Consider the following 25,070-nt stretch of genomic DNA (forward strand, 5'->3'; position numbering starts at 1 on the left):
CAAAAGGAAGCCATTTCAGAATTACTATTCCATCTTTCATGTGGATGGCATCAGATGGAACTGCGTCCACAGGCTTGATAAATCTCTACGCATTTGAACAGTTGTGACTTGGTAGTTCTGTGCAGACCACCATCAGCAGTTGCTCGTGCCCACGAGACTGCTTCCAAGGAATTTTGGAGCAGTTCTTTGAGGCTCACTAGCTTCTTATGATCCTCCCTGATTAGAAACATGCATGCAAACATGTCTCCATCAGTTGATACAGGAACACTTGTGTTATTAACTTGGCATGTTTTTTTTTTGTAACATCTGCAGAGAATGTTTTTTTGCTTGTTCTTCAAAATGCTGTAGAAAGGCATTTTCTTCGACTCAATCCGATCTGCCAGAAACTTTTTCGAGCAAGTTTTACCGACTTCATGTGCTTTCATTAAATCTGTTTGAACAAGTTCACTTGTTACGACACCTGACGATAAACTCGACATTGGCAGACTCAAATCGAACTGTGGTGTCCATGACTTCAGAACATCGTAGCATTTCGGTACGTTCTCTTCATCTAGTTGTTTTTTCTGGAATACTCCAAGTCTTTGGTGATCGGGGCAGATTTCCTGATGCTCAAAGAAGTTTCCATGCCGTAAAATAATGAAAATCTCAAAAACTTGTTCTGGTCAGTAAATGGCATGGTCTGCAAAAATTATAATTTCATAAAAACAATGGTTTATTTCCAAGCTGAACCTTTTCTGTATTTCTGGTAAGTCGAATAAACCAAGCATATGCTATAAGCTACTAAAATCAAAACATAGCACCTTAATTGCTGAGGATGAACAGGTTCTGGAAATAACATGATCTGGTTTGTAAATTATTAATTTTCTCGGGTGCACAAGAAAATTGATGATGTCCAACAACTTGATTTGAATTACCAACAACCTCAGTTAGTTAGTTAACATCGTTAGAATTTTCCTGCTTGACGTGCATAGTTAAGTGCAAGCAGCCTCCCTGACTATATGGTCGTTCTCACCAAAAATGAGAATGATTCCCATATCTTTCGAAATGTATATTAAATTAGTTTATGTAGCATGTGCCTTGTGACTTCGTGTGAAGCAGTGTGTGCCTGGAGCCAATTCTTTGACAGCATATTTGGGCAAGGAAGAACCATTATAGTGGTTATCCTGTTTAACACAAGCCATTTAAGTTTTTGAGCTGATGAATGCATTTAGCAGAGCCATCCAGTTCGGATGGTTTATCTGCTCCTCTATTTAATGATGAGGTACGGAGAAGTGAGCGGCTTGGTGATGGAGTCCCTCGATGAGATGTTTAAGCTTGGTGTCCCATCTGCTCGCATTGCTTGGTGGATTTTATAAAGACCAAGGTAAGTTATTAGCCTCCAGGCATCATGAACAAATTGTGGATTCCTGCCACCTTCAGTCAAACACCAAGCCTGGTCAGTCATGAACGACCTGAGTAAAAAATCACCCTGGCCAATCCCACAAGAAGGTGAGAATAATTGGTGCCATTATAATAGTCGGAGTCGCAGTGGTTGTAGTAGAAGTGCAGTAATAGTGGTACACCATTTTATCACAAAAATGGTGTACCACTCCGACTACTACTGTAGCTAATGCTACTACTAGTAGTACTACGAGTAGCATAATGCCTAAAACTTTGTTGCACTGCAATTACTGGTGAGGGTTCGATTCACAGCTAATGAGCGGAAATTTCCACACTGTGTGACGGAGTGGCGACTTGTCCAGGATTAATTCTCATTGAGGAAATGTTCACCATTTGTTAAGCTCCCGCATGCTATGTCAAGAGCATGGGATCAACTAACACCGCCACTAGAGACACGGTCTGCTGTTGCAGGAATTTAAATTTGAAGGCTAAGAGATACACTTTTTCCAAATTATATTTAGCCATCTATTACAGTCGACTAATTGTGTGGATGAACTCTCACTCAATTTCACTCCAGCAGTATTCTGGGATATTCAAATTCAGAAATGAAAAGCTTGTGTGGATATTTTTGATGAAACATATTCACCTTGAAAATGAGCTTACAAGATAGCTCAGAGGTAGCGTACTTGCCTTAGAGCTGTCGCATCTGGGTTCAATTCCTGACCCAACTATGAACTGTCATCTTCGTGCATTGTAGAGATGTTGTTGCATCAATGAGTATGCAATCCTTTGGACAGATATTAAGCCAGATATCCCATCTACGAGCATTCGCTGATGCCCCTTTGAAAATAGCAAGTCATTTGTGTGCCCAGTACACTGGCCAAATTCAAAATTCCCTCCAATTACTATATACTACGGGGTAAACCCTAACAGCATGCTGAGACAAAATTGTGTACTACTACTATTATTATGACTACTACTATTACGATGGCACCAATTAGTCTCATCTTCTTGTGGGGTTGGCCATGGTGAGTTTTTGCTCGGGTTGTTGATGACTGACTCGGCCTGATGTTTGATTAAAGGTGGCAGGAATCCATAATTTGTTCATGATGCCTGGAAGCTAATAACTTACCTTGGGTCTTTATAAAAGACACCGTGGAATCTTTAAAATCCACCAAGTAATGCGAGCAGATGGGACACCAAGCTTACACATCTCATTGAGGGACTGTGCACTTTTGGATTCAACTTCCTGCCTGTGAAGCACCAATCCAACACAGTTTGTAGACAGGTTGGGAATCAAACCCAGACGAGAAGGCTGAAAGGTAAGTGTGCTACCTCTTCACCATTCTGTCAGGACTGTTTTAATATACAAGAGATATTTTTGAAGAACACTGCTTTCTTCAAGAGTATCCCTTGTACATGAATTACAAGACTTGCATGAAATTTAAAAGTGAAACAGCTGACCAAGCATCCTGAAGAGACAACTGCATTATTTTAAGCAGCTGAGTACAGTTTAGGGTAGTGGCTACGCCACTGACACAGTGCCCTCCCCTGCTCCTTCAACGACCAATCTTCTCAAAAAGCAAGAAACCAAAACAAAAAGGGAGGTCTTCCTGTGTAGAAACAGATTCATTTGAAAGTTTGTGAAAAAAGCAATGGTAAACTTTACATTTGATTGTATTTGAAGATGCTGTTGGGAAGTGTGGTCTAATGAAATGCAGTCAGTAAATGGTATTTATTGCACTTCACTCACATGCTACGGCAGATGTTTCTCTTCACCTCCCGCAAAGGGGAGATTAAATACACATGACGGAAGATCACATTTATCAAGACAGACAACAAATCCCACATGGTGGGGTCATGACAGTGGGCTCAGCACACAGGAGCACATCAGCTTCGTTTGCATGCACGAAAGGGCATCAACTGCCACTGTTGGTCATGTAGAGGTAATAATCGAGCTTTTGAGAAATAAATATAAAAAGGAAGAAAAAGCATAAACAAGATAAAAGAGAGGGAGAGAGAGTGGGAGAGAGAGAGTGGGAGAGAGAGAGAGAGAGAGAGAGTGGGAGAGAGAGAGAGAGAGAGAGAGTGGGAGAGAGAGAGAGAGAGAGAGTGGGAGAGAGAGAGAGAGAGAGAGAGAGAGTGGGAGAGAGAGAGAGAGAGAGTGGGAGAGAGAGAGAGAGAGAGAGAGAGAGAGTGGGAGAGAGAGAGAGAGAGAGAGAGAGTGGGAGAGAGTGGGAGAGAGAGAGAGAGAGAGAGAGAGAGAGAGAGAGAGAGAGAGAGTGGGAGAGTGGGAGAGTGGGAGAGTGGGAGAGTGGGAGAGTGGGAGAGTGGGAGAGTGGGAGAGTGGGAGAGTGGGAGAGTGGGAGAGTGGGAGAGTGGGAGAGTGGGAGAGTGGGAGAGTGGGAGAGTGGGAGAGTGCGGGAGTGGGAGGGTGGGAGAGGGGGGGAGTGGGAGAGTGGGCGAGTGGGAGAGAGGGAGAGTGGGAGAGTGGGAGAGTGGGAGAGTGGGAGAGTGGGAGAGTGGGAGAGCGGGAGAGTGGGAGAGTGGGAGAGTGGGAGAGTGGGAGAGTGGGAGAGTGGGAGAGTGGGAGAGTGGGAGAGTGGGAGAGTGGGAGAGTGGGAGAGTGGGAGAGTGGGAGAGTGGGAGAGTGGGAGAGTGGGAGAGGGGGAGAGTGGGAGAGTGGGAGAGTGGGAGAGTGGGAGAGTGGGAGAGTGGGAGAGTGGGAGAGTGGGAGAGTGGGAGAGTGGGAGAGAGAGAGAGAGAGAGAGAGAGAGAGAGAGAGAGAGAGAGAGAGAGAGAGAGAGAGAGAGAGAGAGAGAGAGAGAGAGAGAGAGAGAGAGAGAGAGAGAGATTTGAGTTGATATACAGATTTTTTTGGATCTGAAAGCCTCAATTATAATCCTGACTTTGGTGGGAATTCAAGCTATCATTTTGGATTGAATCTGATTACTTGCCTCCTCCTGTCGGTTTGCTTAGCTGTACAAACAAGGACCACCCCGGTAAATCCCATCATCGGTCTTATAAGCAGCGTTTTCAAGGATGTACAAAACATACATGCTACGGCCCACCACTAACATGGTATGGCAGAGGATTTGGAAGGTAACATGTATGTAGCGATATTAGGGTGAGCTCACCGAAACCTAAATATAATGTATATGCTAATATACAGAGACCACCAAAGTTGGGCCGTCTGGGTTAAATTTGGAAGACAAGTGTCTAAAGAGTTGCAGCAAAGGGATTGCATTGCACTGGCAAGAACAACTGCAGTGGAGGTGCTGAGAAAACAATCTCTCTGCCCCCTAAATGCTTTAAGCAGGATTAAATGCACAAAAGTGGCAAAAAGGAGCATTGCATGAGTTAAAATAGCAAATCTTGTCTCAGTCATAAGATGGTCCAACCCTGTAGTGATACCTTTATCACAAGCTCTCCACAATAGCAGCCACATAAGCGCAAAGAGAAGAGAAGATAGACAAGAGGTGGGAAGTCCATGATGGAAAAAGCAAAGGAGACTTGCCTATCACACCACCACATGCCTGGCCTGATAGATAGCAACATCCATCAAGCCAGTTGACTTTTTCAGTCTAAAGTGCCCTCGGCACCATATGTGCCCTGGTGGTCACGGAGGGTGGAGGGCCATGGGCTGTCAGCGGAGGAGTGTCATAGAGTGAAAGACAAAAGGGAATAAGGGGATGGGGCCAGGCAGGAATAAAAGTGGAAAACCTATAGGATGTGTCGCAGGAGTCATTAGTGAAAAGACAAATAGTGGGATAAAGTTCATGTTAGTAGGAATAAAAAAATTGAGTGAAAAGGTCCAGGTAAAGTTCAAAAAGGAAGCACCTTTACAAATTACAAGTATCCCTTTCCTTCAAAAAATGCATTGGCACCTGTGCCAGCAAACCAAACAGATTTTTCCCAAGAAACATTGATAAAACAAGAATGCAAGTAAGCATCGAAGAGATGGCAAAGTGCATATAAATAAAGAAATAAATCAACAAATCCGAGAGTTCCTTGAACATCTTAAACCCACATAGAGTTCAAGCAAATAATTGAATTGAAATAAAAAAAATTCTGCAAGTTTCGCACCATTGATGCAGTCTTATCTACCACCTTATTTAACATATCCAAGTCCTGCTAAATGGAAGGGTTTTAAAAGTGACAAAAAGGTGATTTGTGTTCTACAGTGTTCAAGTAAATAATTCCATTGAAATAAAATAGTTTAAAAGTTGTAAAAAAAAAAAGAAGAAAAAAATCCAGAAGTTTATCTCCGTGGATGCCAGTGTCTTACACACCACCATATTAAACATGTTACAATCGTTCCTTCTGCCTGTTGTTTGTGTCCTTTATGATGTCCTTAAAATCAGTAAGTTTCCTATTTGGAATAATTTTCAATTTTGTTTGACTGCCAGGCAGGCAGACAGAGTAAAAACATTATCTCACTACTCTCTGCACGTCTGCACGGACAAATTCAAAGCCAAAGTACTGCTAAACTACAGGTTCGTTTTCAGATTCGTGTTCAAAATACAACATTTAATTGAAATTAAGTTGTTCCTCCATCATAAACTACCGTTTGTAGACAGACAGACAGAAGTGAACCAATTGCTTAACCCCAACTATCGCTTTGTGTGCGTTGGGTAAAAATTCCAAGTTATGTTTCGGAAGTGCAGATGGTAAAGTGTATATAAATAAGTTATGGTTCCCACAAGCATATCCAATCCTGTACTATTCTCCATAAAACATTTCTAAAAATACCTGAAATTCCAAAATGGTTCTTATCCAAAAATAATTTGGCATGCTTCATGCCCAGATGTTATTATATACATTTGCTGAACATGAAAAAGAATGACTGCGTCCAGGCATTTTCGAGTAGAAGATCCGTACAGACGCACAGATGTACAAACCGATAGCATTCAAAATACAAGCCCCCGACCTGCCGTGCAATTAACTACTCAATGTAGAAAGGGTTTTTAGCCAATTCAATATTGTCTTTGGAGAACATAAACAATCTCGTTATTGATACAATGAATGAGAAACAAACATACCTCCTGGATGCAAGAGCTCAAAGAGAAACCGAGGAGTTGGCATAGTTCGCCAAGGTTGGACAGGCTGCTGGCACGCACAGCTGCCTCTGGGTCTCTGGTACCTTGCAAGAAGGCATGCATCAGAGGATCTTTATAGTGTGGTACCAGGCTTCCTTTTCACACAGACACACACACAAAGAGAAAAACATTGTTTGAACGAGAGTACCGGTATTTTCTTGTTATAATTTCTTCAGTAAAAATTCCTAGTGAAATGACGATAACCCCAGAAAGTTTCTGCAAATAAATTCACGAGGGATGAACAATCAATCAACATGATTGAAGCTTTGAGTATGAGGGATGTTTGATGGTTGGTTTTGGGGGTGGTGGGGGGGAGAAGGAGGGATGGAAGCCGAGGAAGTCAAAGATTCTTCCATTTTTGCATACGTAATATATGGATGGGCCAAAATGGAAGAACAAAGGAAACATCGATGGAGTGCAATGTTTATGTACAAAAATATTGATGCTACTTCACAAGTACTAAAAAGCAAATGTTTAAACATTGTAGTTTCTGCAATAATTCATGTTACTCTATTCACTTCTTCAATTCTGTCTGTCGCCCCCGATTCAATTTATAATGGAGACCGCAGCATACATCAAAGCCGATAATGCGGTCTAGTCTACAGCACCACAATAAGACCTTTTTGGTGCACACGCTACTTCGGATTGTGAGGAAAATATGCACTTACAGATATGGAGGGCTCAGTTTAAGTTTGTGTGCTATCCTCATACTTTTGGTAATATAGTGCATATTGGACCCCCTCTACTCCTTGAGGGTATTTTCTGCAAATAGATGACTGTCAAAGATTAAACAGATATGTGAGAATCTTGTCACTATAAATAGTGACCTTGAGACAATGGTAAATATATTACAAAAAGTTTTCACATCTAACATAATGTCTCACTTGTCTTCCTTGACGTCTCTCCCACCAAGCCCTATATATATCTATATATTGTCTGTGGAACTCTTCCCATTTTTGCTTCGTCTGTCACTTTCTCACCATCAGTTATACAGACTGCTCATACACAAATCACATCATATGATTTACTTTACTACTCACAGTCACGGTCTCTCCGTCGTACAGACAACTCCATGTACGTCAACTTCTAAAATTCCCTCCCCAACAATTACCGGAAATTTTTCAATCCAAGTGCACAAATGAAATTCCACTCCTTTCTTTAGAATCACTTAAATTTCTTATTTCCCTCAGCACCTTCAGGCCTGAGGTCCTCACTCTCAATCCCACTGCACAGAAACTCCTTCCTGCATATCCTTGCCTTATACGGTTTATCTACGCAATCTTGATTTTGTTGAAACAAGAAAACGAAAACCCTTTTCAGGGGAAGAAAAAAACAGAAGAAGTCCTTCGTTTTGTGTCCATTGCAAGCCGAGCATGCAAAATAAGTTGATGACATCTAGTGTGATGCACAATCCATTATCTTCGATCACATTGGTTCGTTTATTCAGGGAACAACAACCAAAACCAATGCAAAAGTGGGAATAAATGAGTTAAATAACAACAAAACCACAAATATAAAGATACAAATTAACGAAGAGTTAACGCCCAACATTAACAAACGGAATATTGGGAATAAAGGAAGAGTGAACTTTTAACAGCCCTGCAACAGGGTGAGCACATCAATGTACTACGGTATCATCTATGCTATCGATGAATTCAATGAAACAACCGGATATCTACATATTACATCCTTTGGTAATATCAGTGTGTGAATTGCTAAATCAATATGAGAAAAGGAAGGGAATAGAAGAGAATGAGTAGTAAAAGGAAAGGTAAGAGTGATCGATGCTGGTTCTAGGAGGGCTTGGGTTCAGGGGAAAGAGGGTGGGTGAGGGAAAGTGAGTTACATTCTGGCCGTTTTGTGTCCGTAATATGTAGGTAGCTCATAAACTCAGGAGTAACAGCTTTGAGAGGAGACACTGCGCAAGGTGCATTTACACACTGAAAGTTGGCTTGAACACAAAAAAAATTTAAAACGATTCCTCAGGTCTTCCCTTATTGGCATCATGACCAAAGAGGGAAACAGGCCAAGACTATTCTCCGAGCAGGTGGTGTACCCGTCGTAGTGGCTGCCAGAATAAGTCGGAAAGGAACTCCCACCCCCAGCCCCACCCCTGCTCCTGCTTATTGTAAATTAACTTTTCTTCTGAGCTAAATGAAAACTCCACCCTTGTGCACGCCATATGCCTTAGCATGAACTGTCTCGCTGACTTAATGAGTTTGGGGAAAGCATAGAGAGATAAGTCATCTAAAAACATCAACACACAATTGGTTTTCCTTCACTATATTCAAATTTACCCCAGCATTGCTTTACTCTGCCACACAATTTTGACAAGGGGTTTACCCCATCAAGTTTATTATTCTCTCTTGGCTGGAGCTTCATAGTGTGGTGGAGCCACCTTGGTGCGTTTATTGACTCTCTCGCCAGGAGCATTCATCACAGCTGAACACAAAATGGACATCTCAAGGGAGAGCTCCATTCGAAACAGGTCAAGTTGTAGCCCCTGAGCAACTGCGAAGGTACCAGTTACAACTTACTTTCTTTCACCTTTGCCTTTGTGAGCTATCCGTTGCTTTTAGATGACTGTAAGCTGTGTTCTCTGCATATTCTGAAAATGCTTCCGAGTCTGGAATAATTCCCTTGGTATAAATCAATAAGAACTGCTTTCCGCCGTGCCACGGTCTAGACTGAGCCGCTGCTACAGTCAAAGAGAGGCCCGCTGTGATGGAATTTTGCTTTCTATTCTTGCACCTTGTAAGCGGAACCACTCTGTCGACAACACTGCGGGCGGCATGTTAAACAACCACACTGGGTGGGCGAACATCAAGGTGTTTGAACGTGACTTTGCAGGTTAAACCCCACTTACAATTGTTATAACCCAAGAGCATGGTGCCAGCATGAATGAATGATAGCTGTCATAAAACAATGAAAGACGAGCAAAATCATACAAATTAAGAGGCCATGCAATCCAACATACATTCGGGACTTTTTCAAGGAGAACAAAATGAAAAAAAAAAGAAATAAAAAAAGAGTCAAAATCCAAACATCAAAATTAAAAACAAAGCAAAACGTGAACTTCATACTTCACTGCATCGTTATCTTCTGGTACTTCTACTTCGAAGTACTTATTCGATCCCATTTCAATATTTCCCGATATCTTTGCTTCATCATCTGCGTATAGTAAATATGCATTGTGAACTTTATGGTCTTCGTCCCATTCATAAACATTGAACTCTTTCTCCCACTGATCCTGATGCTTGTGTCGTCTGAAATATGATGAGGCTTATGGAAGAGTGAGGTGACACCGCAAAAAGGAAATGCACTGACAGTGGGGCCACAGATGGATACAAGCAATGCAATGAACGATCAGGTAAAGAGGAAAGAGAGGAAGGAAGCATGTAAAATTACAACTAAGAGGGTTTGGATCGGTAGAGTTAGTGATGGGCAGGGAATGGGGGATGACATGAGATGGTGGTACCACCACTTGTTTAAAGGCCTGGAGAGAAAGGGAGGATTGGACTTCACGTGACTTTGTTGACTTAAGGGCCTTGCTGGGGATCCAGCTTTAGCACTGCATGGATGATCTGACTCTATCTTCTGTCTCTCATGAGGTAAGCGGCCAGAATGGGGCCGATGTTCGCTATCTGTAAATTATGTTTAATTCAGTCGAGCCACATTGGTTGGATCGACTCAAGGGTCCACACCATCCGGTTTGGGGGGATTGACGTTGAAGAGTTTGGTGAGATGGCAGATGAAGTGGCATATAATGGAGATGTCCGTACCGTTGCACAGCACTGGCAGAGGAGAGATGAGGCAAGAGGTTGATGTGTTATTTGATGGATGTGATGATTCGCAATATGGCGGAACCATTGCACGATCTCAATGTGTTGGAGACATCGCATGTCAAAGGCATCAAGCCTGCGGAAATTTGCTGCAGTTGTGGTCCAGGTCTCGGATCCGTATAACACAGAAAATAAATCAATGCTGAATACATCTTCAGCTTAGTGATTTTGGATTTGCCGCATATTGAAAAGCGGTCTGAAGAGACGGTTTAGTGCTATGACTGCTTTAGTAATACGATAAGTGATGTCATGGGATGACGGTCCGGATTTGTCAATGACCGATCCTAGGTAAGTAAACTTATTGACAAATTCAACTACTTCGCTGGAGTTTACGAAGTTGGGAGGTTTGGTGTTATCGCCATTACCTTGATCTTGTGCCAGTTGATGTGATCCCTATATGGCTAACTTATTGCAGGACAAGGATGCGATTTTTCAGGGTGAGTGGGCAGTGTGCAAGATTACGTCATCTGCATATTCGAGATCGGTGCACCTTCGCCAGCCAAGGTCAAAGGCACAATCAGTATGAGCCAGAAGACGGCACATCAACTGGTCAATGACAGTGTGAAACAACTCAGGTGCAAGGACGCAATCCTGGCACACTGTTGACTGTATGACAAATTCTTCTGAAAACTCCCTTCAAAATAGCACAAAACTATTAGTATCTGTGTATAATAATCTGACAAGTTTGAGAAGGTTACATGCAATACCACAAATTCTGAGTAGTTTCCACAGATAATCTCCTGGCACAGCAGGGTTTTCAAAGTGTCCTTTTGGCAGAGGCAGATACGCCCCTCTTGATGTCGGTCCATGTGCTATTGGGGTCCTCGGAGAGGCTGAACAGGGTGAAACAGTTGGTACATCAACCATAGATTTGTGGGCAGTCAGGAGATCTGACAGAGCAACAACATTGAGGTGACAACAGGTACCTCAGGTCTTGCTTTGAGGTGAAGAAGGAGAAAATATAACAGGAGACAATGGTCAGAATAACCAATCTCAGCAATTCTGTAAATCCCACAAGATGCGTACTTGAGAACCAGCAGCACAATATTAGGACATGGTCATTGGTCTTATGGGTGAATCTGACATCCGACCAGGTGTACTATTCGATCAATATTCTTGGAAATCAAGAGCTGCTGAGGTGAAGAACATGAAATACACACAAGTCAAGTAGGTGGGTTCCAGAGATGTAATTTACAGTGCCGGTGTGACCCAATAGTGAATAGTAGCATTAAAAAAATGGGATGGTACAACTATGAGATCATGTCAATTTGTTTGAGAAAGTTTGGATATAAACACGTTATAGGAGGTTGTCCTTTTTAGCTTCATCATCCAGTTAGGTGGATGCGTAGCAAACGAGGTCAGTCATTTGTCCATGATGATATTGGAATCCGGCTGATAACAAGCAAGGTGACAAAGGATTCCATCAGGTGAGGGCCTTCCATATTGTCTGGTCATATTGAGCTAGGACTACTTCTGCCCAGTGGATACCATCAGTTCTGCCAGATCAGAGGTAACAATACCCCTCTCTCAGTGTCTCACCTGGATCTAGGAAACTCGCCCCCTGATGACCGGCTCGATAAATACTCAAGTGAGAGAGTCCTCGGGAAGGATGAGGAATTGTGCCATCCAGACGAAGGGTGAGAACATCTAATGCTGTGTATCTCATTTGATGATGTAAGAAGTTTCATATTGCTATTCATGGTCTGTGGGCGGTTCAAGGGTCGATGTCTGTGTAGATCAGTCCAATTATCATTCAAAGGAGTATCCGTAAACAAGGCACATGTGGGAAATTTAGAAGGGAGAGAAGTCAGCTCTTCGCAATCTAGCTGAGACAAGATTAGTTGGTGATGGAAGAGTGTAAGGGGTAGGTCCAACTCTCATGTTGAACGGGGCCACTACGTGAAGGTTTTCCTAGCACCAGGAGATTGGACTGCTTCTGGAAAGCACTTCCAAAAATGGGAGAAAAGAGGAACAAGAGAGTGAAGTGGGCAGTAAGAGCAGATTTCATGAGTTGAACCAGGAGGAGGGGACTGGAAGAACACATGCATCTTGGTTTGGGAGGGTTGAATGGATGAGAGAGTAGAGGGGGCAAGACAGGAGGAAAGGCAGTAAAAAAAAACTGAGAAGAGTAACCTGTCTGTAATTTGTAAGCAACAGGTTTTGCATTTCGGCCTTGTTGCGAGAGATGCCAATAATGTTGAAAACTTTAGATTCTATAGAATCCATGAGAGATCGATGTGAAGCAGAGGTACCATCCAATACAGGAAAACAGTGTTTCACTTATCGAAGAACAAAGGCTATTTAGGCTGCGAGTAGTTCGATTCTTCTGAAACAAACAACTTCCAGTCTGCGGCTGGCTTTGGAGGCTAGCTTTGCAATGTGCTTAGCCAGGAGAAGATGTGGCTGATGGAGAGGTCTAGGAATTCAAAATGCTGAACCTCTTCCAGCGACTGACAACAAAAAAATGTGACATTTAAACGGATTTAAAATTTTAAAATGTGTCACATGCTTCCATGTGACATTTAAAGGTCAGATTACATATCAATCTCACTTTACAAAGATCAAACATGTTAAAACTACAAGGGCACTCGGTCAAGCGCACGTCTCCGCCACGTAATGCCTGATCCACGAGAACATATCGGGCCCATTACATTTTTGAAATATCATGCTATACAGTACTATATCGTTTTTGGCCCCATCTCTCAATGGCGAATAATTACTTAAAAAATTAAATAATTCTCGTATCCAGATCTGGATTCGGATCTTCACCAAAACTGAATCAATTCTTCCTTGTCACACACCCAACATGTCCACCAACTTTCGTCCGAATCCGTCCACAACTTTTTGAGATATCGTGCTATATATCGTTTTTGGCCCCATCTCTCAATGGCGAAGAATCACTTAAAAAATTCTAGTAGTCAAATCCAGATCCGGATCTTCACCAAAATCTAACCAGTTTGTCCTTGTCACACACCGAACCTGTGCACAAAATTTCATCCGGATCTGGTCACAACTTCTTGAGATATCCTGCACACAAACAGACAGACAAACAGAGAGGGGTGAAAACATAACCTCCTTCACCTTCGGTGGTGGAGGTAATATTTAAACAAGCTGTGTGACTTATAAGATGCATTTGAATAAAAAAAACGGATTTGCTGCAATGATATAATGACGTATGTTTGTCCAAATTTTCTGTCTTTATTGGTGAAATGGGGAGACCTGATGGGTGTTGATATCGGTTCTCGGAGGGGACTGAAACGTAACCCCCCCCCTTTCCCATTGAATTAGTACTCGCTCTGCATGGATTAACTTTGCACTATGTTTTCTGAGAATGCAACCCCCATGCAGAGCGAGGGCGAGATGTACTGTATGACATAATACGGAGTCAACTGAAAAAAGGAAAAGAGGGTTTTCCAAAGCATCTGAGAGGTCGTCTATATAGATGAGGAACAGGACGAGAGGTATTCCAAGCTCTACTGGGATAGGCGAGGAGTCCATTGACAGCAGCGTGTTGACCAAGCGAACGGATCGAGTCAGAAAGCCCTGGTATCAAGGCGGCCTTGTATGTTGCAGGCAGCAAGCCTGGCAGAACAGAGCAGAGCAGCATGCCAGACTGTGCTGAATGTCCGAGATATGTCCAAAGAGATGGTCCGGACCTGTCTGAGATTTAGAGCTTACAACCATTGCTGAGCGAGAAGCTGCAGCGTGGCCAGGTGTTGGCGACTGGGACAGAATCCAAAATGATGGCCAGAGATCAGGTTGTTTAAAGAGATTACATAATGTCAGGAGCAATGATGGATTCTATGAACCCACGGATTACAGTAATTATTTCCTGTAATAAAAGAGAAGTGAAAGAATGAAAAAAAAAATCAAACTGCAGAAGAAACATTGACAATTATAAAGAAAATGAAAAAAACAAGAGGGAACTGGAAAGCATCTCAAAATGCAAAGCCCATCCACGTCCTCATTGTACTCAAACTAAGCTTGATGAAAACTACAGTTTAAAAAAAAAAAGTTGTTCAATTTATTCATTTATGTTCTCCACCATCTCATAATAAAGCATTTTTGAAAATTTGATGAAAAAATCTCAATTAGCAAAAAAAAAAAGATACGACACGGACAGACACATAGAAGTGATTGCAAAACCCCATCTTCCGCAGCGTGGGGGACGGGATAAGGAGCTGCAAAAGAAAAAGCCACTCTAAAATAACCCAAACACCAGTGACAGGTATCTTATTTATCCCACTACTTATCCTTTAAGTCATCAATTGCAATGCAACCACCAGTGCATTTTGGTAATATTCTGCAGATACGAGTGTGGTGGTAGTGGAAGCCCTTAATCTTGGCATATAAATGGGGGTGCGCACAACAAGTTGTGAACATTTCTGTACCGAAGAATCTACAATTCTGGACAGGCCGCCTCACTCACACCAGAAAGGGCAATGCAACAGGGCTTTACCAACTCCACCACTGAGCCGTTCAAAATACGAGCGTCATCAAAAGCATTGAAGGTTAGTAATGGGATGACAGGATACCTAAGAAGTAGCATACTCATCATACTATCTATCTTGTCTGCGTTTGATTGCTGTCCTAAATATTAACTGTAATTCTGGTACTTTGCCTGTCGGATGATGCATCAATGAGTATGCCATCCTTTGGAAGAGATGTTTAGCCGACTGTCCACTGTGATGGCATTTGCTCATGGATGCTAAAATAAATCCAACGGTACCTTTTGAAAAGAGAAGGCAAGTGCAAATTGGGAATTCCTGCCATAGTAGAGCACTTTTTCGCAGCAGCCTTTAAAGGTTACAGTGACCTGTCCAGGGTAGGAAAATGTTCACGACTGGCCACTAGTTATCTGTATATATCCTCTCCGTATGAGATTATAAAGTTTTTCCATAACCTTATTTATTTATTTATGTCGCTTTACAGGCACATGTGAGTAACATTTCCAAAAACAAATAAATACTCTGGGTTGCTTAGTGGATTGATGGCTTAAAATCAATAATTTGAGATTCAAAAACCAATTTCAGTTCAGTCAGTTCAGTTCAGTGCTCGCTGATGTGGATCCAAACATTCATAAATCATACATCTTCACTAATAACCAAATGTCATGGTGTATTTATGAAAGGATTATAAACAATAATATATAGCCAGATATATATGAATTAATCCAAATAGCAAAGCAAAATTACTCGAAAACATGCATATTTATGTTAATTAACACTTGCAGTTTACAAGAACAAAAACAATGAAGGCCACATAAAGTGTTTCTGAAAGAGCAACTTTTACTTTAGTGTTTACTTTTTTTAAACTTTAGTCATTAGCAACATTGAAATATCCATGGCGAGAATGGTAAGACTGGTAATTCCAAGAGTGGATTCATGCAAAGTCTGAAATGCCACCGACAAATCTAAATGGGCACTAATTTATAAGATGGCTCATTGTATGCAGCTGGTGTCTGCAGTCACATCGTGTGGTCTCTCATATTCCAGTGGTATTAAAAAAGTGACCACATCTGCCATACAATGAAGCAAAGAAGAAGGGTTCAGTGAAAGACTGTCCCAAAAGGGTATGAACAATAATTTGAGCTGGCTCGGGTTTAAAGCCCAAAATTAAAGAGTGATGATGCATCTGTGTTTGATGAACAGTATACTCACATTATGTGCTCAACTTACAGTACAACTAAGAGATTCAAAATTTAAATTTTACTCTGCAAAATAATGATTTCTAGTCTTTATGATCATGTTTTTATTATTTATTCAATGACACAATGGGAAGATTTAATTGTTGAATTGAATGACAAATAGAGGAAATGGAAGGGGGAGGGTGTGAAGTGGGACAGAACGTAAGCTAGGTGTTTTGAGTATGACCTAATTGCATGAATTCTGCCTCGTCTGATAAATGGAGAGACCAGACGGACGAAGCCTCACACAGCGAGCTGTCCGGAACCTCAGCAATAATGCTTCCAGATCGGAAATCATACGGCCTTTCCCACCAGCAGTAAGCACTGGTACTGCCATCCTTTCCCTCCCACCTTCAGACCTGTCAGGGTCGCCATATCCCTTTCCCAAGAAAGGACCGCCTTGTCTCGGAACGCTACAAAAGCGGTGTAGTATTGCCAGAGGAAATGTGCAGCTTGTTAGAATGAACAAGACCACTTTGAAGTGTTCCTCAGACCGAATGGGCAGAGCTAGGCGAATGCATTGGGGATCCGGGGAGGTGCCATTTGAACAATTGCTGCGCTATGTGGTCCAAATGGCACAAAGTGTCATGGAAACAGATGCATAAATTGAGGGCTTAGCCAATTATACTCGTTGTGCTTTCAACTGCAACGTCTGTCTCCCCAAATAGTCGAAAAAATGTTAATAATAAATCACATCGAAAATGTTTCACAATAACTCATGTCTACAGGTTTTCTCACGGAAAACGGCACAATGCACCTTTTCTAATATAGCAAGTACCAACAGATGCACAGATATGTGCTTTGAACATAATACACCTGCATGAAAACCAAACAGGTCATCAAGGCCAGTTGTGCCTGGCGCCAAGAGGTAGTCCACTGTTTCTTCATGCTAAGCTTAGGATGTGCATAAAAACATCTTCCACAGGACACTGAGACGTAAATGCACAATTCATTAGCTGTGGCCCATTGCAAGAACAAGCCAACATTGGTCAGCATGACATGCTAAGTTAGCACGGTTCATTTAACTTCGTCTCATAATGAGTATTTGTCATAGATAAAACAAAACAAAACAATGGAAAGACATAACTTACCTAGATTACAAGATAGAGCCAATATCCTTGTGAGAGCAAGTATTCCACTTAAAATGACACCAACTATAAACACGTTTTAAAAATGCACAAATATTTTCTTTTTGAGGCGACAAGCATAGAATGTTAGCAATTCAGGCAGAAAGTTATTGCACAGGTATATCTTCAAAACAGGCACACTAAAACACCAACTTTAACTCTCACTTCCTGCACTTTTGAATGATATTGAAAAAGAAACACTAGACAAAATATTTTTTTTATCTTGCAAACACAAAACTAAACTGAGTTCATTGTGAAGTTATACGAAATGACAATAAAGATTGAATGTGTTAAAATTAGTGAGATTATTGGTTTAGCAATTAAGTTACTTCCTGCAACATGTTCAGCATCAACCTTCGGCCATATACCATCGTTGCAAGGATCAGGATGAAGTGTTCCTCGGAAATTTATACCAACCAGTAAATTTTGCCTTTACCCGGCTGATCACGTACCTGTATCACCGTCGGAATACAGCGGGACATTATCACATATGCAGGACAGCTGTCAGCATTCAACCGACTTGGCGAAACGTAATACTCTGCAGTTAATATACAAAGTCTCTGACGAGTCCTGTTTTCCCTCACAAATCTATTCCAGATGCATTCTGCCGTGCCTGCCTCTGCATTATGCTAAAAAGGTCCCCCACCCAGTTGATGGGCTTTTGAGTCGTGAACATCAGCTTCATTAAATGGCAAAGGAGGCCACGTTTTCGGATGACTGTTCTCAGACGTTACGAAGTGCTTTACCATGGGCCAAACCCATTGCGTATGAAGCATAGTGGCAGCTGCACACTCACCTGCTCCACATGTTTGCAGAGCAGAAGGCATCCCAAAACATACTTGTCTTGCCTTGGACAAGCTTTGGGACATTGAACATCACTGTTGAGCACTCAAATCCTTGAGCATGCTGGAAGACTTCTTCACATCATTGTGAAAGCTATCAGGCAATAACTTACTCTCCTGCTCTGTGTGGAAATTGAAGCTGAAGAGTGACTCATGGAAACTCAGCCTGCAATTTAAATGTATTTTGTACAAGTGCAGTTTTATTAGGGGAATGAACATCGTGGTTCTCCAAACTCAGCAAGGGTAATGATTAAGTGATTAAATGTTGTACTAAATCCAAAACAAAAGTGAATATTTGCCATTATCATGATTGTATATTAATATTCAGAGGTCATCTTCTCAAAGCACATGACCTAAAGAGTAAATGTGGCAAGAAGTTCTGGCCGGATGGCTTATCGAGAGGCGTGGGATTGGCGCCAGCTTTTCTTTTTTTTTCCTTCTTCTTCCTTGATGAACCCAAAAGGCTGTGAGTGGCTTCAGGCCAAGGAGGGCGTTCCTTGTGGCAGGAAGCACGTGCTGACCCCCGGCTCAGCTCTGTGACCCTGCCGCGCCGGCCGTGTAATCCCAGAGCTCCCCACCGAGTGGGGAGGTGGCACCACTTCCAGCTAGGTTCAAAGAGTGTTCTTGGCCCAGCAGACACTTCAAAGCCTGGCCTGTTGCCAAGAGCACGTTTAGCAAAGCCTAGAGCGAGACGAGAACTTGCACACTGATGGCATCAACGCTTACGTGCTGGTCATTTGGCAAGACATCACCATCGGCTCAAAAGTCTGTGTCAGCAATGTCTTTTAGAAAGCAAAGGGACCAAAGCCCTCTGAGTCAAGAGTTGATTCAAGCCAAAGGCATTCAAGAAAAATTTACGAGTCTCTCCTGCTACAAGTGCTTCCTGCTGCCTCATTGGATCTTATTTTGTATCCACCAAAGTTTACAAGTAAAATGAAAAGGGACAACCACTGAGAAGAGGGTCTGCAAATACCATGGCCTTGTTACACACAGAACAACCCTTTATTTTACAGAGCAAGAAGAGATGCAGAATCATCCATTTAATTAGCAGCAGCCTTCGCGGTACCTTTTATGTTTCACTCATGTGAAGGCCATTGGCATATGATGGACCCTTGTATAATTTTTAAAATTAATGTCTGAAGGCACTACTGCATCCTGCTGTGCCTGAAACCCCGTGTTTGCGCAACAGTGTGGTGAAAGGCACATTCTGAGCAACACACAATGGTTTTCATGCTGTGCTGAGGGCCTACCTGCTGAGAGATATAATTTTTTTGGACGATTTTCAAATTAATTGCTTTCTTGTCCTGTGAAAAACATCAAGCATTCTCTTTTGGTCCCTGCACTCAAACTTGGATTAAGGATTTTAGAGCATATGTGCCTCGTTGGCAAGGGGTTACTCTAAGCAAATCACAAGTTTCAATCTGAAATGAACGTCTCCTCAGAAACGTCTCAGGCACAGCCGTAACCTCGTTGCTGGAGGCTGTCTAAACATGCGGCCTGAGCTTGGCTCTGGTGCTGTCCTGCAAAGCATTAAACAGTTTAGCGCCTGCGGCATAACGCTGCTCAGTGCAATGGAAAGCAGTCATGCCTTGAAAAGAGAGATTGGCTGGACAATTTGGTGCAAAAGTAACTCGCAAGTAGGTTCTTTGAGATGCAGGGGTTCTTTACGGGTGATTAGAGAACTGGAAAAGGAGGTTTGAAAATGATATAAGATTTACGTGAGGTCTCCCTCAACCCAATCCAGCACCCGCAAACCACAACCCCAATCGATGATGAGAACCTGGTGGTGAGGAAGAGCATGGTGCCGTTTCCTTAGTCACATGACATCACAAGGAAGAAATTCATTGGAGAGTGAACAGCTTTTGCACCCTGATCTTCAGCCAGATTTTCCTCAACTCATGCTGCCATATAGGCTTGAGCGTGAAAAAATATAATGGGTCAGCCAACAGTGCTGACTTAGGTCAATGGGATGCGAAATGGGACCGTCGATGCAATATGGTGTCGATTACATCAAAACTATCAGTCAATAATCTGCAGTGAAAACAATAACAAACTAATGTAAAGCACTGAGTACGGCATAAAATATTTTCCATTTTACTTTGATGACATCGATTATATTTCATATAGAAGAGAAGAATAATGAGTAACAGGGCTGACAGGAAAGCACAAAATATAGTGCCCATCTTTCAGCTATCTAGTCTGGGTTTGATTCCAAACTCAACAATACAGTGTTGCCTTGGTCCTTCGCAGGCAGTGCATTACATGCATGAGTACGCCATCCTTTGGAAGGATATCAAGATGGGTGCCATATCGGCTTGCATTTGCCGGTTGAGGAAGGAGATCGGCTCAAATAGGAGATCCCACTATGCCTTTTGTAAAGACTAAGCAATGGTGTATCAGTACCTCAGCCAATCTGCAATTTCTGTCCAAACTTGGAATGCCTTGTGACAGAGTTGCGACCTGTCTACGGTTCCTTTCCAGACATGGAAACATTCACAACTTGTCGTAGTAAAGACAGTGTCAAGATCTTTATAAGATAAGGTCATTTGTCTAACGGAGGCAGAAAATCCTGGATAAAAAGGTGTTTTTTTTCAACCATCAGCAGTTAGAATGGTTTGCATTAAAGAGATCAGAAAAATGTGGATTGCATAGACAGTTTGAAAAAACAGTTCTGTATCTCAAAAGTTTGGCATTATAGGTGTGACAGACGAAAATGGCTTTCTCATATATATATATATATATATATATATATATATATATATATATATATATATATATATATATATATATATATATATATATATATATATATATATATATATATATATATATATATATATATATATATATATATATATATATATATATATATATATATATATATATATATATATATATATATATATATATATATATATATATATATATATATATATATATATACATATACATATATATACATATACATATATATATACATATACATATACATATATATATACATATACATATATATATACATATACATATACATATATATATATATATATATATATATATATATATATATATATATATATATATATACATATACATAAACTAGTGCATGCCAGGAGGTGCATGCCCGTACGTGTGTGGCCGTACGTGCAAACAAAACAAAAAAGAAAACTTTCAAACCGTGTGCCAGAAACAACAACCACAAAGGCCGTTCCTTCGTTCTCACGTGCCCGTTTATGCGTGCCCGTACGTGCAAAAAAACTTTCAAACCGCGAGCCAGAAACGACAACCATAGAGGCCGTTCCTTCGCTCTCGCGTTCTCGCGACAACCACACTTCCACACACAGAGTTAATTAAAATCCAAATTAAAATCAAGTTTACCTCCCTCTTTGCTTGCCATGACATTCGCTGCTATGTAACCGGCACGGCCCGTGACGTCATTGTCGGACGGCCGCGCACCGGCGTATATATATATATATATATATATATATATATATATATATATATATATATATATATATATATATATATATATATATATATATACATGTATATATATATATATATATATATATATATATATATATATATATATATATACATATATATATACATGTATATATATATATACATTAGACGAGGCGTAAGTCGTCACCATCGGGACCGAGAAAAAAGTGATGACTTAGAAATGTGAAGACTTCCGCGTATACGAACATTCATGACGACTGTGGGGTGAAGGATGAAGTCGTGCGTGGCCTGGACACGTATGTGTGAGAGCCGGCTATTGTACCAAAAGGAAAACACAATCCTCGGGGCATAGGTGGGGGTTCATTGGTGAGTTGGAAAGTGATCAAGCAAAGATGGAATTCATGAATCAGTTTATCAAAAGTAAAGATAATGACCAACTGTAAGACAACAACTTCGCCTGCTTATCACCATGATGGGATTGACCAACGAACCCCAGAAACTTTTCTGGCAGTATCTGCCAGAAAAGCCCAGTCTCATCGGCATTGTACACGTCCCGAGGCTGATACCTTTCCAAGATGTCTTTCAATTTGCCATCCTTCCAGTCGTGCACCACTGCCGAATCCACGCTGCCTGATTCGCCGCACTTCTTGACCTTGCCGATTCTCCACCTCACTTTGAATCTGTCTATCCAGCGCATCGGCAAGGTCTCGGTATCATCATGCCCGAGGTCCGCAGCGAATTTACGTGCCTTCAGCAGCAACATTTCACCGTCCAACCGAATATTTGGCTGAGCCGACATTTGCCGAAACCAGATGATGAGCACATCTTCAAAGAACACACGTTTCACACTTACCACCGGCCTCGCGATCTTCTCCACTTGTCCAAATATCTTGCCCTTATTCTTCGAGATATCGTTCAATGTCTGCCGTTTGATGTCCAACTTCTCAGTTATGGCTGTTTTCTTCATCAGTGGATTTGCCTCGCAAAACTGGATAATGTCGTATTTTTCTTGGTAGGTTTTAGTTGTAAGCTTACGCTTAGTCGCCATTGTCCTGCCTGCAGTGCGATCAACGTGTGTACGCAGTTATGAATAGCCTATCATTGGCGGTGTACACCAATGAGCGAGCATCACGATTCCATGAAATCCGGCTTCTCACGAGGCAGCAGTTCCGTGTGACGAGTTAGGAGTGGTAATTTACTTGAGTTTCCATGACGTGGGAATGGACAACATCTGACGACGAAGACGAAGTGACGACTTAGAGATGACGACTTACAGAGGGATGACCCTTTATTCAAAGGGATTTAACATGAGATAAATTCGGGACTTTTTGACGCTGCCGACTTAGGCGAAGTGACGAGTTACATGCTGCCGACTTATGCCTAGTCTACTGTACACACACACACACACACACACACACACACACACACACACACACACACACACACACACACACACACACACACACACACACACACACACACACACACACACACACACACACACACACACGCCAGGACCCCGACATTCGCGTGGGATTCAGTCCGAAAATATAATTTGTAACTGAGGGGGGAAAATCCGCGAGTGTGGGGGAAAATCCGTGAGTGTGGGGGAAAAATCCACGAGTGTGGGGCAAAAATCTGCAAATGTGGGGGAAAAATCCGTGAGTGTGAGGGGAAAATCCGTGAGTGTGGGGGAAAAATCTGTGAGCATTTTGTCATTGCTACAATGGAGACAAGAGGGATAGCGTTATCGGTTTGCAGCAGTTCCTGGTTCATGAAAAAATCCGCAAATGGCAACACCACAAAAGTTGGGGAATTGGAACAATGGGGACAAGGGAGATAATGTTATCGGTCCATGGCAGTTCCTCTGGTCAGGTCAGATATGGGAGCATGTACTGGAGCAGCGCATCACTGCGTCCACTTTCCGCTGGTACTCCAGGGGCCTCCGTCTGGCCATCCCCCAGGCAGATACCTGGCCCATCCCAATCTCCTTGAGATGCTCATCAACCTTCTGCAACCACGAGACACATGGTCAGCCTATTGGCCTCCTCCACTTACGAGGCTCCCTCGCTGAGAGAATTTGGTGAGCAGGATCAGCGTCAGCAAAACGAGCCACATGTCCATATAGCCGCAGCCGACGCTCACAAATTATGCAGGTAACAAATTGCATTTCAGTCTCTCTCAGCAACCGCTCGTTGGACACATAGTCTGACCAGCGATAGCCAAGGATTCTCCAAAGAGACATGGTACCAAAGGAATTAAGGCTCTGTGTCAGATCCCTGGTCAGAGTCCAAGTCCCACATCCGTAGAGCAAGACTGGAAGCACCAAGGACCTGAAGACTTGGACTTTCATCCTCCTGTACAGGTACTGAGAGTGCCACATCCCATGATCCAGTGAATCCATGACTCACCAGGCCAGACCCAGACGTCGAGTGACCTCCGGTTCACAGCCAGCAAAGACCTGAATATCACTGCCAAGGTAAGTGAATCTCTCCATGACTTCACCATCCTCAACACATATAGGTACAGGCAATATAGTTGCATTCAAGATGTCATAGAAACCATGGGTCTTAGTTTTGAACCAGGAAACTCAGAATCACGGCAACTCCAACTCCTCATTCAGCACCTCGAGGGCCCCCAAAAGGATATCCAGCATCTCTGCAGAGATGACTGCATCATTTGCGAAATGAAGGTCAGAGATCTTGACATTCCCAAACGATGCACCGCAGCTTGATCTCTCCAACATCCTCCCCAGAATCAAGTCCATAAAAAGCTCTGAAAAGTGTGGGAACAAGTACATTCCCCTCACGAACTCCAGTAACAACTGGAAATAAGTTTAAGATGGTATCACCACTCTCAGTTCCAAGGTAAAGTTCAGACATCAGATTGATCCGTTTTGGTGGCACCCCACAAAGACCAAGAAACCTTGAAAGGGCATCCCGATTCACTGAATCGAATGCTTTGAAGAGATCAACATAGGCTGCAAGCAGCCCCTGACGAAACTCTCATCTGCATTTGGTGAGGACCCAAAGAGAAATACGATTAATGATTCACTTCTTTGGTGTAAAGCTGACTGCTCTGTGCACTGTTGCTCAAGCAGATGGCGGCGAAACATATCAAGAATTATCTGAGCAAAGACCTTGCCCAGCACTGAGAGCAGCGTCACTCCTCGGGAGTTGTTGTCGTCCTGGCAATCACCCTTCCTTTTCCAGAGAGGAACAACAAGGCCCTTCCTCCATTCATTTGGGATGATGCCTGTGTTCCAGGCAGAGCACAGAACTGAATGCAACGACATGAGTACAGCATTTCCACCAGCCTTGAGAAGTTCAGCATGGATGCCACAGATCCCAGGAGCTTTACCCCATTTCAACTGGTTCACTGCATCTTGTGTTTCCACAAACAAAAGTGGATCACAGTTTATTGGAGGGTCAGCAATAGGGATAGTAACACCCTTGACATCCAACTCAACAGCTGGTGGATCAGACTGGTACAGCCACTCAAAGTAACAGGCACAGCAGACCTTCACTTAGGACCCCTCTGTCACGAGCCCACCACCCTCCACTCGAACTGCAGTACACCGAGGGATGGGCTTGGAGGAACGCAATGCACAAATTCCCCTGTAAGCAGGA

The 25,070-nt window shown here is 42.4% G+C and overlaps 1 protein-coding gene across 2 annotated transcripts in view; it reads right to left on the reverse strand.

Moving 5' to 3' along the window:
- Nucleotides 1–25,070, reverse strand: part of TANGO6 (transport and golgi organization 6 homolog) — a 243,566-nt gene that overhangs the window by 45,198 nt on the left and 173,298 nt on the right. For both annotated transcript variants that reach the window (XM_085888467.1, XM_085888468.1), the window contains exon 6: nucleotides 6,423–6,574. In XM_085888467.1, coding sequence (XP_085744593.1) covers nucleotides 6,423–6,574 — 152 coding nt within the window. The remainder of the gene's footprint in view (nucleotides 1–6,422; nucleotides 6,575–25,070) is intronic.

This window comes from Eptatretus burgeri, chromosome 7 (genome assembly GCF_056783735.1).
Source record: "Eptatretus burgeri isolate ZD-2024b chromosome 7, Ebu_testis_v1, whole genome shotgun sequence".
NCBI classification, from domain to species: Eukaryota; Metazoa; Chordata; class Myxini; order Myxiniformes; family Myxinidae; genus Eptatretus; species Eptatretus burgeri.